General features: G+C 35.8%; 1 protein-coding gene across 16 annotated transcripts in view; it reads left to right on the top strand.

Moving 5' to 3' along the window:
• The window catches only part of SLIT2 (slit guidance ligand 2), a 375,185-nt gene that overhangs the window by 272,956 nt on the left and 87,018 nt on the right, over positions 1–15,211 (top strand). For 6 of the 16 annotated variants that reach the window (XM_045474413.1, XM_045474403.1, XM_045474412.1 and 3 more), the window contains 7 exons: positions 2,872–2,943; positions 7,060–7,203; positions 7,316–7,479; positions 8,450–8,473; positions 10,902–10,919; positions 12,022–12,172; positions 14,781–14,855. In XM_045474413.1, coding sequence (XP_045330369.1) covers positions 2,872–2,943; positions 7,060–7,203; positions 7,316–7,479; positions 8,450–8,473; positions 10,902–10,919; positions 12,022–12,172; positions 14,781–14,855 — 648 coding nt within the window. The remainder of the gene's footprint in view (positions 1–2,871; positions 2,944–7,059; positions 7,204–7,315; positions 7,480–8,449; positions 8,474–10,901; positions 10,920–12,021; positions 12,173–14,780; positions 14,856–15,211) is intronic. The other 10 variants (XM_045474415.1, XM_045474406.1, XM_045474414.1 and 7 more) reach the window with 2 other exon arrangements.

Raw genomic sequence — 15,211 nt, 5'->3', positions numbered from 1 at the left:
TCAATTTTGTTGATCTTTTCAAAGAAGCAGCTCTTGATTTCATTGATCGCTTCTATTTTTTTAGTTTCTATTTAATATATTTCTCTATTCTTTTCTTTATTTATCTACTGGTTTGGAGTTTTGTTTGCTTTTCTTTTTTTAGCTCCTTTAGGTGTAAGTTTAGGTTATTCATTTGAAGTTTTTCTTGCTTTTTGAGTAAGAAATGTGCTGCTATCAACTTACCTCTTAGAATAGCTTTGCTGTATCCCAAAGGTTCTGGACTGTTGTGCTTACATTTTATTTTGTCTTCATGTATTTTTTTTTTATTTTGTCTTTTATTTCTTTGTTGACTTATCCATTATTTAATAGCATGTTATTTTACCTCCTTGTATTTGTGTTCTTTCCAGATTTTTTCCTTTTTTTAAATGTTTACTTTTTGGGGGGGGCAGAGAGACAGAGGGTGAGAGAGAATCCCAATCCGCTCTGACAACACAGAGATAAATGCGGGGCTCAGTCTTATGAACCATGAGATCATGATCTGAGCCAAAATCAAGAATCAGACGCTTAACCAACTGAACCACCCAGGAGCTCCCAGGTGCTTATAGTTGATTTCTAGTTTCATAACTTGCTCCTTAACTCTTATATGGGTCCCCACAATTTATATGCATCCTATTTCCTTTTTATATTTCATTGGGTTCAAAATATGAAACTCCTTTAATATTCAAAATTGCTATTTTGTGTTCCTTTTTGAAATCATACTTGGCTCATTTCAGTTGTATTATTCCGGCACAAGGACAAGTGATGCATATTCAACAAACAACGGTTGCATTCAGTTTAATTGGACACCAAGCTTAGAACCTCGTAAAAGTTCCTGACACATAATAAGTATATGATATCTCTTGTTAAATTTAGTCAGTTGAATGATTTGCATTGAATGTCCTGAAGTAGTGCCACCTTGATCTGTTCATGTGTGTTCCCATAAGGCCTCTGACCTTAAAAAAATGCATTTATTATTGCTTATCCTTTCTTAATTCCCTTACCTCTTTGATGCTAACAATACAGAGTTCTCTCTTTTTTTTCTTAGATTTTTAAAAATAGTTTTTCTCTAATTGATCTACCTTATTTAAAAGCATCTATATTCTGCACAAATGAACTTTTATGTTATATTATATAACTATACCACTGGGATCTATACAAGTAGAATGTCTCCTTACACAATATAGTGTCCAGCCATATTTATTTATTCCCTTGAGAATTTCCTTCCTATATTGTAATACATCCCACCTCTCACTGACTTCTTAAAAGGAAACAACAGCTTTTCCCTCACTCTTATTCATTTCTCTTGAATTGTTATTTTAGTCCATTTCAAACAGAAATCATATACTGCTGCCAAACATATTAATTATTTAGATTCTCATTTCAGCTTTTTCCTTTACATATTGTGACATCCTTTATGTCTTTTCTGAAAGAACATTTTTCTCATTTTCAGAAGAAATAGGATCAATGTAGAGAATATAAAACATAAAGAAAAATATATAGATGCAAATTAAAATCACCTCTGAATGGCAAATTGCCTGCCATCCAGAGATTTTCTGCTTTTTTCCTTATATACGTGTATATATATTTTTCTGAACTAAATTAAGATCGTACTATAATGTACTTCTTTATTGTTTTGTTCAACTTTAATGTTATATTAACACTTTCATGTCATTAAATATTTCTCAAAATATCATTTTTGTGAATGTGAAATATGCATTTAACCAATACCCTTTTTGGGGGGATTTGGAGATATTTTATTTGTGTCAATTTTTCATTGTTATAAGTTATGCCATGATTGACATTTTGTACACAAAATACTGTGTTTGTGATTATTTTCTTCGGCCCCTAAAAGTAAAACTAAGTAAAATTTTTTGTAATTGTCTTTACAACTCTTGGTATGTATTGCCAGTTGGTTCCCCTAAGGAATATAATTTCTGTTTTTTCCCATTTGTTATTGTGGTTCCCTACTTTGGGGGTAAAAAATAGATAGGCATCATGGCAGACCTGTTGCTAATAGCCAGCATGATGAGTCAACCCATTTCTGTTCATCTGTTGTTGAAATCCCCTCATTTCACCCATCTTGTTAATTATTCCTTAATTTGTCCACTTGCTAACTTATTTCTTCAATTGACTCCTCAAACAATGATCACTCATCAATCCAATGTTAGAATATCACTGCGTACCCAAATCAATGCAAGGCGTCAGGTGTGTTGAAGGGACTAAACCGTGGTTCTTGCACCGGGTAGCTGCACATAGTGGCTGATCAGAGCTGAATACCATGAGGATACATTCCTGTTCATGTTTTTGGAGAAACGTGCATTTCAAAAATGTTTCTGTACTCGTATTAGTGATCACTTTCTACACATACCTTACAATTCTCAAGCATATACATTATGTAACAAAAAGCTTACCTTTATGTAGATTCCTTTCACTTTTTACCAGTATGATAAGCCTAAAACTCATTCCTTTAATGAGCAATGAATTCCACATTTAGTGTTCTCCTTTTTTATTACAGAATGCAATACTGTGTGTGTGTGTGTGTGTGTTGAAAAACATGACAATTTAACAGTGGACGTTTCTGTGAAAAGGCATTAAATAATGGAATGAGCTCACTTTTGTTAATTTTCTTTGTTTTTCAATGTTTTCTGAACTTTCTACCATATGTATATATCTGATCTATAATCAGGAAAAAACACATTTGCAAATTGAAGTTTATTCACTCAACTATAGTTTTTATGATGTATGGAGTACTTACTAACCTCCTATATGCCTGAATACATATATGTTGGGTCAATTTGTTATGCTGGCTTGATGTCTAATTTCTTTTTCATTTAAATCATGTTTTTTTTTTAGTGTCCTCTATGGAAATAAGATCACGGAACTCCCAAAAAGTTTATTTGAAGGACTGTTTTCCTTACAGCTACTGTAAGTGTTTGATTGTTTCTGATCTGTTGAACCAAATATAATATTTTAGTCAGTGTACCATCTCATATTTTCATGGAAGCTTCAGAAAAACCCAAATGACATAGTTTAATGAAATGGAAAAGATTAGTCTAGTGCAGCTCACATTGATGGTGGTTATTTATTTGAAGACACAGCACTTTGAAGTTGTCTCAAAACCTTTCTCTCCACCCTGTCAGAAATATATGCTTCCTGGCTACTCTGTCATTTAAAACTTGTGCAGTCCCTGCCCTTTGTGAAACTCTCTGTTTTGATTTAACAGTAGTTGGGAAGGAGAGTGACATAGTGATATGTTTATCCACCTTTGTCCAAAGAATGTTCAGGGGTAACAGTGCTGGAATAAGGGCCAGAGCACAGCAATAGCACCCAACTTGGTATATACTGAGAAAATTATCTATAAATTGCTGGATTGCATCTTTTAAAAACCATTCTGCTTAGACAATAGCCACCATTCATTTGTGTCAAAAGAATTTACTATACATACATGTATAAGAACAAAACCTGACCACAAGTGTTTAAATGAATGCTCCTATGAAAAGGAAATTGGAAGAAATATGCTAACATTAAGATGATTACTGTTAGATCATCAAATTCTGTTCAAATCACCAAACATACGTAGACTTCCGCATTCGGGGATACAAAGATGACGATGATGTACTGTGCTCTCTCAACTAGTTCACAGCCAGTTGACTCTAAAATTCTTAAGTTTAAAATGGTACTTTCTCTGTCGAGTGTATACATTTGTTGGTGTCAGGGTTTGTACCACTGATCTTGTATAAGTTTACTCCTAATCCCCCAAGACTTCCCAGACGTAGATCTCTTTCCTTACTGGGTAAATGTAAGTTCTTACTTACATCCTAGTCTTCATGTTTTAAATTTTTATCAGTATCAAGAAACGTATTTTATATCACAGCCCAGTTTTCACATACAACACACACAGACACACACACATGAAGCAAATTGTTAACTAAATAATATTTAGCCTTACTGTGTGTAGTGCTCTCCATTTTGCTACATTCTCTCTCTCTGTATGTCTCCCCCTCTCTCTTTTCAATCTCTTTAATACTGTACAACCCAAAAAATTGATTTTACAAGAGACCAGTAAGTCATGATAAATACTGATCCTTGTGCCCTAGTGTCTTTATTTGGGTTTCAAATTATTTTTAACCCTTGAGTGGACTCAGCAAATACTGTTTCTGATCTTTGATAGAATGACTCTGTATACATTACATACATTATAAATATAGCTATTGCTTTAGTCAAGCATTGTCTATATATTGCATTGTCTATATATTACCTGCTTCTCTGTCATTCTTTTATATTCTCGTAGCACTATTCTCCTTGCCATTTACTCGTAATCTCTTGCTAACACTGGCCTGCTTAGTACCAACATTGAAAATAGCACCTTCTCTCCCCTTCCACACACACTTACTGGTCGTTGATGTAACAAACAGGTTAATAAACCACGGGATCTGTATGGAGATGAATCTTACTTAAAAAGCTATCTTTGTCCCTCAGCCTAATATTTTGTCCCTAGCTCAAGGCCCATCCTTAAGCCTGCCAGGACTAAAGCAACACGATTATCTCTTTATGGCTAGCTGAGAACTTGGTTAAGCATCTTAGATTTGCTTGAACAGATGAAAAGAAGTAAGTGAAAGGAACAGAAGAAAGTAGTGTCTAACTCTTTCTTTCTCCTAATTTTCAGACCACATAATGTAAAGTAAGTACAAAATGCTCAAAACAGGCACCTTTTTCAATTGTCTTCCAGGCTCCCTATTTTGTCCTTCTCCTTACTTCTGCTCTCTGACTCCTTCATTTGGCTGACAGATTGGAGAACACAGTAGGTGTGACCTGTGTTGTGGCACAGAGTAGAGAAATGGGATTATCAGTCCACACCTCAGACTAGTTCCTAAGCTTTTAAGAAAGCATTATGAGGACCACAGAGAAGGTCAAAATGTCAGGTCCTAAAGGGGGGGGGGGGGTAAAAAAGAGGAGGAAAGAGAATCACCACAAGGAAGTCATAGCTTTGCAAGTATGTGGAATCCCTAAAAATGCAAGTAAAGCAGAGGTGCCGAGGTGGCTCAGCTGGTGAAGCATCCAACTCTTTAATATTGGCTCAGGTCATGATCTCACAGTTCATGGGATTGAGACCTGTGTTGGGTTCTGGGCTGACAGTGTGGAGCCTGCTTGGGATTCTCTCTCTCCCTCTACCTCTCTGCCCCTCCCCAGCTCATGCTCTCTCTCTCTCTCTCTCAAAAATAAATAAATTTTAAAAAAGCAAGTAAAACAGAAATACCCTATGATAATTAGAGATTCTTATGACCAAAGAGAAACCATTTTCAGTATATTAAATAAGGCATACAAACCCAAACCACAGAGCACATATTTTTTGAGCTACTAAATATTTGTTTTAAGTATCAAAGCACTAAACTAAATGCTAGTAGAGAAAAAAAATATCAAAAAAAAATTCTGTGCTCATGGAGGGCAAATAAGTAGGCCTGCATAAAGTAGGTGCCAAGACTAAATAGCACTGAACAACTTCCTTGGAAACCCAGAGGAAGAAATACTTTAGTTGGATGGAAGGCATGCTCTGGAAAAGGTAAACTTCCCATGAGGCCAGAATAGGCCACAGGATTGAAGAAAGTGGAAGGCGGGGCAAGTGTATTCCCAAAGGGAGTCCAACATGAATAAAAACTGAGACATGATCTCATATACCCTACGAGAAAGGCGTTTGTCAAAGTATGATTTGTGAACCACAGTTTCACAGAACATTGATGTCGAATATTGAGAACATGTTGAAAAAAAAATGAGTGTGTAGGATATTGTGTTAAACTAACTTAAGTGGATGTTTATAATGCAGGACCAGGGCCTTTAATATGCTTATGAACCGTGTCACTCTCCAAGAGGGCTATAAAGTATTAACTCAACAACAGGTACTTATGGAGCACTTCGTATGTGCTCAGCACGGGAGAAACATTAGGGAGCTAAACCGACAACTACGCCTGCTGTCTGGAGGCAACATGCAAATGACAGCAATGAAGTGAGAAGTAAATCAGGGGCGCCTGGGTGGCTCAGTCGGTTGAACATCCAAGGCTTGATTTCGGCTCAGGTCATGACCTCACGGTTCATGAGATAGAGCTCTGCATTGGGCTCTACACTGACAGCACAGAGCCTGCTTGGGATTCTCTTCTCCCTCTCTCTCTGTCCCTCCCCTGCTCTCTCTCTCTGTCAAAATACATAAATAAACATTAAAAAAAATAATGTAACAAGTAAATCATATACAACAGAAAGAAATACACACTTAGGAAAACAGAAAAAAAAAAGATCATAGTAAAGAAATCGAGTGTGTTAGAGGTTGAGGAGGGGCAAACGCAGGGGATGGTATTAAAGAGAGTGGTCGGGGTAGGCTGAATTGAGAAGGTAAGACTGGACCAGACTCAAAGAAGCAGAGTAGTCAGACAGCAGGGAAAAGAACATTCCAAGCTGACATCCCTACATGGAGACCTGTGTGGCTGGAGCTGAAGCAGCTGGGGGAAAGAACGTGGAGGTCACAGAGTCAGAAGGGGGCGCTAACGGTCCTATTGCGCCTTAAGGCAATTTGTCAGGACTTTGGTTTCGCTAAGAGCAGTTTGAGAGTTGTTGCCTGGCTCTGAAAGGAAAGTGATCTGTGTTTTAAAAGGCTCACTCTGGCTTCTGTTTTGAAAGTAGACCGAACTTCTTCACAGAGCAGCTGGAAAGACTAATGTTTTATGACGGGTTTTTTTATGGCATCCTTGACTTCAGAAGTTGGCTCTGCTTTGTCTACTGCACTACCCTTCCACCTTCCAGAGAATATGTTTCATTATTTCTTCTGAATAAATGTATGAGTACCACTAGATTTATTAAACTGCATGCCCTTCGCTTTATCTGCTATAACCCCAAATCTTCCACCTGTGGTACCTAAATTATTAGTTAAAATGTTAATGTTGAGGTTCAGAAAAATGTATTTGTTGATTTCTTGTATTTCTCAAGAAGGACAGAATCTTGAAGGTGGGTTAAGAAGATGCTGCACTTTAATTCTGCAACTATTTGATCAAACAGATTATTGAATGCCAACAAGATAAACTGCCTTCGGGTAGATGCTTTTCAGGATCTGCACAACTTGAACCTTCTCTCCTTGTACGACAACAAGCTTCAGACCATTGCCAAGGGGACCTTTTCACCTCTCCGGGCCATTCAAACCATGTATGTATCTATGGCTTGGATCAACTATGGTGACTGGTGTCTTCACTATGGATTTGAGAGTTGAGTTCATTGCAAGTCGAGTATAAAAGTGTTCTGTATGTGTTTCTGAAAGGCATTTGGCCCAGAACCCCTTTATTTGTGACTGCCATCTCAAGTGGCTGGCGGATTATCTCCATGTCAACCCCATCGAGACCAGTGGTGCCCGCTGCACCAGCCCCCGGCGTCTGGCAAACAAAAGAATAGGACAAATCAAAAGCAAGAAATTCCGTTGCTCAGGTAATTTCGTACTTTATGTGACATTTCACCTGTGTTACCAAAAACAGTGGTTATGGAGACCTAGAGACAGCTGGTTATCAGATCAATTATCAAACATTGTAGAATAGAGTTCTTTTACTTCCGTCCACAAAGAACCAAATAAAGAGAGCTGTAGACACAATTCATATAGCCCTCCTATATGTAATATTTTTAACACTATATCCAGCATAACAAATAGGCTCCCAGCCAAGAAAAAAGATGCCTGGATACTTCATGCTGTATTTTTAGAACTTGAACTTTTAGCAAACTCAGAATACTTTTCAAGTCTGTTAAGTTGTATGTTTGTTGTATTATTCTCCATTGAAAAACTTTAGGTAATCAATCATGTTCTCATTTCTTCAGAAAGGGAACTGAGACTTAGTTAGGTGATTTGCTCAGGCTCAGAATTAGGGGGAAAGATTTCCCTATCCCTTGCTTCTCGCACCAAATGTGTTTTCTTATTTTTCATCCTCTTATTTCAAATAGGATTCTGAGAATAATTTTTTTTTTCCAAAAGGCCATCTTTTAGCATTTGGGGAATATCATACTTATTTATAAAAAGCTAAATGTAGATACATTGTATTACCATTAAATAAAAGACCGACTGCAGTGACATTTACTATTTGCTTTGGACTAATCTTTTCTGTTTTCCTACGATAAAACACATTCTGAATGTTTTGGGTAGTATGTTATCTGACTATTGCAGGGGTATTTCACATTCGGCAGTTAATTCATACTAAAAAGCTAATATCAAAACAAAGCTATTTATTGTCCATGGTTCTAGATACATTTACTACTCCCTGTACATTATTATATCTCAGCCACTGCTGTGAATAGAATTCACTTAATTATCTATAGTGCCTTTAGTCCATTCTTAATCTAATATAACTCCTATCTCTGCTTGCTGACATTCAGGTGCATCTTCTATTTTTTTTTCTCTTTTTTTATTTAGCTAAAGAACAGTATTTCATTCCAGGTAGGTTTTGCTCGGTAGTAGGACTAACCACAGATACCCTTTCCTCACCTTATAAAATATAGCTTCTGAAACTTTGATGTGCATGCGTTTGAAAGTACAGTGGGTACTCTGTAGATAGATTTACTTCTGCATAGATCACTTGTAGCTGTTTCCTGAAAACCTGACCTTTGCATGCAGCTTCTGATGTTAAACTTATATATTATTAAACTCCCATCTTTTTTTTTTTCTCTCTCACTTTGGCACATTATCTAAAATTTCTCACAGTACCTAAAACGTTTGAACCTGTAGCCTTCTACTTAAATCATTTTCTCTCCTTATGTTGTATATCTGATCTTTCAACCTGTTTTTAAAATGTAGCTTATTGAGCTGGTTTTAAAGACAGAGACCTTTCTGTTGTCAAAGAACTAGTTCTACATGAAATCAGTTACCAACACATAGAATGAATTCTCTTTTCAACCATGAGATTTACTTTTTTGATGTAACTATACTAAAAATGTATGCCTTACTTTTTGTTTTATTTGGCTTACTGATGCTTCACTTTTTATACAAAAACAGCAACTTCCTGCTTGCTTACATACAGTTATATGTTGTTTGTGACTTAACAAAACTTAACAAACTTCTTGTATACCTGGAGTGACAATATAACTCCACAAAAACAATATTGACATGCATCCTGAAAGCATCAGGTGTTCATAGGCACGGAGTGCCTTGAATAACTTAAGCATATGAATGGAATGTGTTTTAGAAAACTAATTGAAATGTTTTACCACTACAATCTCAACACTGTCAAGGCTGATGATTCTGGAACTAGCTCTTTGAAATATGTTTCTTCACTTCTTTTTTCCTTGCCTGCCAACTGTGTAAAATGCCTCTTGACTTGTTTGTTTTAGACCATTATATAAAAATATGTGTTAGTAATTAATTGGCTACATTTACCATCTCCTGGGGATATTCTAGACTATTATATATTTTAACACCTACCAATAAGAAGATTATTTATACAGTGTTAGTATGCAAAAACCATACTGATTTTTTAAAGGAGAGTACTGGGTTAGGTTTGGTCTTTATTTTAAGGAGATATGTGTTATTTACCTTTATTGAATTATAATTTGAATAATTTTGTTTATTTAATGGATTTTGTTTTATTACTTATTTTGAGCTTGAGTGATCAATAGTATTTTACATATTACACTGGCTACATAAGACATAACATGGTGGAAAGAACAGTTGATTGGCCTTCATTGGCAATCTTTAAAATTCATTAGTTTTACCTCACTATTAAGCAGAAAGTCATCTGATAGCTATTACTTACCCAGAAAAAGCCATATTCTAAACACCAGAACACCTATAGGATAAAACATTAATATTGCTTAAATCCTCAAATTCTGCCAATTAATATAATTGTTACCAAATTCTTCAATTAATTACATTTAACTCTACTTTATTAATAATTTAGAAATTAATATTCCTGGATCACCAATTAAAGACAGATTGTTTTCATAAATTCTGATACAGTTTTGCCCAATTTACTGACAGCGGTCAAAATAAGCTTTCTTGGAAATACATTTTATATGTGATGCCATAGCTTCATTTTCAATTTCTGTTAATTCAATTTGCATTAAAGCAATAATAATAGAGGTCAGGACTCAGAAGGTTTCTTTGAGCCTTTTCTCCCTCTTTTTTTTTCTTATAGATTTCAATTAAAATTTTATCCTACCTAAACAGTCTCCATAAAAGAAACAACATTGTCATTGCATGGAATGCAGATTATTTTAAATGTAAGATACCCAGAGTACCTGTCATGTAGACCTTGTTGCCAGTGTTTCTTCATTTCACTTTTAAAACGAAAGCCTAAACTGCATTACAAAAGTTCCTCAATAAATACCTTGGCATTCATTGCCAAATCTAATGAAATGATTATATTCAGCTTTGCAATCTGATGAGATTCTCATTTCATTTCCAATAAGTGACATTATTTATAAGTTGGAAAAATCATTAAAAAGCATGTAAGCCACCACCTAAGGATTAATCCAGATGGATTTGTTTGTAAAGATCTCCATGATTCGTTTTTCACTTCAGTTTGCTTGTTTACCTGCCTACCGTCATTCTATATGGCATTCTAGATACTATAGTGATAACTCAAAAGAAAATCTATCTTGCAGAGAGTTCATCATTTAAAGGAATCGACAAGAACCTAACTTGTGCTGTGCATCTTGTATGCCATTGCTTTTCCCGTAAGACCACTGTGCTTCAAAAAATTACTACAAAAGCTTGCAAAGCATGACGATTGCTGTCATACTATGCCTTTCCCGTCCAATTGCCATAGCAAGGAAAGAAGGAGGAGACCTTAGCTAGTTTTATGTATGTGTTTATTAATCTTAATCGGGATTACTCTTTCTTTCCTTCTTGGTGATTTTTACTTTTGCAGGAATTCACCATTTTGGCTGTAAGTAAAAGTGTCTGATCTGAAACATAATGTCCTCCCTTTTCAATCCTGATGTACCTTCTTCTAGTCTCGGTCTTTTGCGCCTTTTTTCCGCCCCCCAAGAAGAAACCACAGATCTTTTGAGCTTCTCTGTTGTCCTTGTAGCTCACCTTCAACTTCTTCCTGGATGTTGTTCCCGAAAGCTGTTGTTTCCATTCTGCAGTTCTGAGGAACAATGGAGGCACCTTTCAGTGTAGCTCCCTTCTTTGTGTTTCCAGGAAATCTTCGGTAGTAATACTCTTACTATGGTCATAAACATTCTGCGGGAAGAATGCATGTCATGTAAACAGTATTACGTTTCCAGAACGTCTGTAGCTTTTTCTCCTGCTTCCCTTCATCTTTCCTCTCGGTCTTACCCTTGGCCTAGTGGATGGTGTAGTGATTATGTAGCGAGATTTTCTGTTGTGCTTGATCTAACCATGTGGTTGCCAGGTATGAGTAAAACATGGTTCCGTCAAGCACCATGGAACGTCACGCAGCTTTCTACAGCATGACAAGCTGCTGAGGCTTAAATCAGGATTTACTGGTCTCTTTTTATAAAATCAAAATGAAAAAAGAGGGCTTTTTAGGCATTTCTGAAGATTATGTGAGAGGGAGAGAATACTAAAAGACCATAGAAAATTTAAAAACCTGAGTACATCTATTTGCCTTGAAAGCCCTAATTTAAAATGATATATAGGAACATGTTTATTACTGGATACATTTTAAATTCTCGACTCAGAGAAAAGAAATAAACTTTTTAACAATTGATAGCCATTGTATGATTAGCTGTCAAATAGGCTAGAATGGCTCATAACTGGATCAGCAGAAAGTACAGCTGTGAAAAGCTCATCTCTATTAATGTTTTCCTGTCCTGTGAATCTGGTTCCTTTTTTTTCCAGCAAATTCCAAGCCCTTGTTTTAACCCTCTCCTGACATCCATTGACCAAAAATTCCCCAAGTTGTCTCCCTGCTGCATAATCTATAGTTATCTTACTATTTTTCTTCCTACGAATTAATGAATATTCTAACCTTTAGACTAAGTATCTTTTTTTTTTTTTCTTTTGGCTTGAATCCTCAATAGGTACAGAAGATTATCGATCAAAATTAAGTGGGGACTGCTTTGCAGATTTGGCTTGCCCTGAGAAGTGCCGCTGTGAAGGGACCACGGTAGATTGTTCCAATCAGAAACTCACCAAAATCCCAGACCACATTCCCCAGTACACCGCAGAGCTGTGAGTTCATCTCCTAACAAAATCCAGGTTGGGAGGGAGGGAATGAAAGCATCGAAGCAATGGAATTTTTGTCTTGCTCTTTTATTCTTGATGATGGCATTGATTTTAATGAACACACATGGCCGTGACTCTCCTTTGTACAAAGATAGATTAGAGGCTATCTGACTTCATCTTTCTGGTCCAAGATACGACTCCAGAAGTTAATTTACTTCTCAAAAATTCAGTTAGCTCTTGATAATGCTAAGAATAAGAGCATTCATTTGATATTTATTTCTTGGGTAGTATTTATGCCCATACCCATTTCTAAAAATGTAATAGATTTCTAAGGGATATAGTCTTTCACAGCAACCAAATAAAGTACTTTGAGAGTCACCATTTTGAATCTCTGTATATTATGAATTAAAGCAGAGAGGCTTTATCCGCTTTATTACTTCACGGACCTGAAGGTGGAAGGATTCAGTGATTATCAAGTATTACAGCACAGCGGGTAGGTTTTGTTTTTCCTGAGTAATGGATAGCATAGCAGAAAAACAAAAGAATAGTGAGATTAGATTTATATTTATAACCCTAACAAGGGCCTAGCACATGCTAGGTGCTAAAATATGTTTGTTGAATCATCTATAGATTCTGTGCCATGTATGGTTTGCCTTTAGTGACATTATTTATAAAACTAAGGCTAGTGTTCTAAAAATTGAAGAAAAACCTGGTGACATCTCATTGTTTTCGGAACATCTTAGCAACGTTTATGTATAGCACCATCTGGTATTTGCCACTTACTTCTTTGCAAAGTCGGTTGTCCTTTTCTGCATGCATAACCCTTCTGTCTTCAACTAGATTGTAGCTCCTTGATGACAGGGATTGTGTTTTATGGTTTATCTCCCACCATGCCTATATTCACGCCTGTTACTTAATGAATTCTAAGCAATTTGAGTAATTTCAAATAATGTAATGCTTTCAAAGGGATGACAGAAACTACCCCGAGGCTGTAGTGATACTTTTTTTTTTTTTTTATTCCTGTTACTTTTTGAATCTATTTCATAGCTCCAGGATTTTTTGAAATGTGTGAAGAACATGCAGTAAAAGGCCTGAACTCTATTTTATGGTCACGTAGGGAGTTGTGTGTATTGCCAATATTATTACAAACAATAATTCAAATTATATCTTCCTGCATGATAACAGCTTAAATAGGCTTACTTGTCAATTAAGAATTACAACACTAACATCTAATTTATTATTCAGCAAAGTTTTTGTGTGTTTTAAGAAATTAGGAGCTTTTTAAATTATACATTTAAAAATCAGTACTGGGAAGAAAAGATTTTCAAATTATGTATCCAGTAGGGGACTTCTATCCAGAATATATAAAGAGCTATTACAACTCAACAATAAAAAGGTATATTACCCAATCTAAAAGTGCTCAAATTATTTGTGTGCACATTTATCTAAAAAAGAAATACAAGTGACCAATAAGCACCTAAAAAAAAATGCTTTGTATCATCAAGCATTAGGGAACCATAAATCAAAACCACAGTGAGGTAACACATCCCCTAGAATGGCCATAAAAGCAAAAAAAGACAATAACAGGTGAGAGAAATTGGACCCCTCATGCATTGCTGGGGGAATATAAAATGACACAGCATCTTTGGAAAACAGTTTGGCTATTCATCAGATTGTTAAATATAGTTTTACTGTGTAACCCAGCAATTTCACATCAGTGTAAATATCCAAAGAAATCAAAAACATGTGTCTACACAAAAATTTCTACCCCAATGTTGGTAGCAGCACTATTCATGATAATCAAAAAAAAGTAGAAACAACCCAAATAGCCATCAGCTGGTAATGGGATAAACAAAATTGGCGTGTCCATAGACTGGAATATTATTTGGCCACAAAAAGGAATGAAGTGCTGACCTACGCTAAACATGGATGAACCTTGTAAACATTGTGTAAAGTGAAAAAAGCCACACTTTTCATGAATTCATTTGTATGAAACATCCAGAATAGGAAACTCCATACAGACAGAAAGTAAATTAGTGGTTGCCAGGGACTGAGGCAGGGAGGGAAGCAAATTGAGAGTGACTTCTGATGGGTATGAGATTTCTTCTTGGTGGTGGATATATTCTGGGATTAGGCAACAAACATAGTTGCACAGATTTGTGAATACACTAAAAACCACTAAACTGTACACTGTAAAAGAGTGAATTTTATGGCATATAAACTGCATATCAAAAAATCCATTAGTAAAAAATATTTGCAGCAAGTGGTTAGAAAAAATGGTTTAAAATGCTTTTTGGGAGAAAAATGCTTTGGGGGAGGAGAGACAATAGTGGAAAAAGTTTGAGAAAGTTTGTTCTATAAATTACTGAGTGAGAGCTAGTTTTGATTTTTGATCATTGGTTTTCCTTATTATATGCTTCTTCATATTTTATTTTGATCATTGAAATTTGAGTGAAATGGGGAAAAATCAGTACTTCCACAGATTTTCTGTGGCATGTGTTCTCTATTTTACTTTGGAATAATTATTAAATGATCTTACAATTCTGTTATGAGAAATAAAATCTAATCCCTTCCTAACTGTTGGTAATGAAAGTTTTGTTTCTTTTTTTCTGAGGCGTCTCAATAATAATGAATTCACAGTGTTGGAAGCTACAGGAATCTTCAAGAAACTTCCGCAGTTACGTAAAATGTAAGCCGTGCATTAGCCACCTTTTAAAATTTCTGTGGTGTTTTGTTGTGTTTTTCACATCCGTTTGCAATTTTATTCAGATTTCTTTGGAAATTGGAAACTATACAATGACTACCTGTGACATGATTTTAGGGTAATTTCTGAGAGGAGTTTCAAGCGATGCCAACCACGTTTTCTCTAACAGAGCCCCTAGCATCTTATTTTAATTCAGACAGCTGGTTTGTTATGTGGCCACAGCAGGAATTCAGCAATCTAAGCACATTAGAAATGGGTGCGGTGATGTTTTGTAACTTCCTTTACGATTCCCTAAACCACGCTGTTATATCTCTTTCAGCACATTCATGTCAACTATTTGA

Source organism: Leopardus geoffroyi, chromosome B1 (genome assembly GCF_018350155.1).
Source record: "Leopardus geoffroyi isolate Oge1 chromosome B1, O.geoffroyi_Oge1_pat1.0, whole genome shotgun sequence".
NCBI classification, from domain to species: Eukaryota; Metazoa; Chordata; class Mammalia; order Carnivora; family Felidae; genus Leopardus; species Leopardus geoffroyi.
Note: the sequence above shows the minus strand (reverse complement) of the source record. Positions and strands in the feature narration are given on the sequence as shown.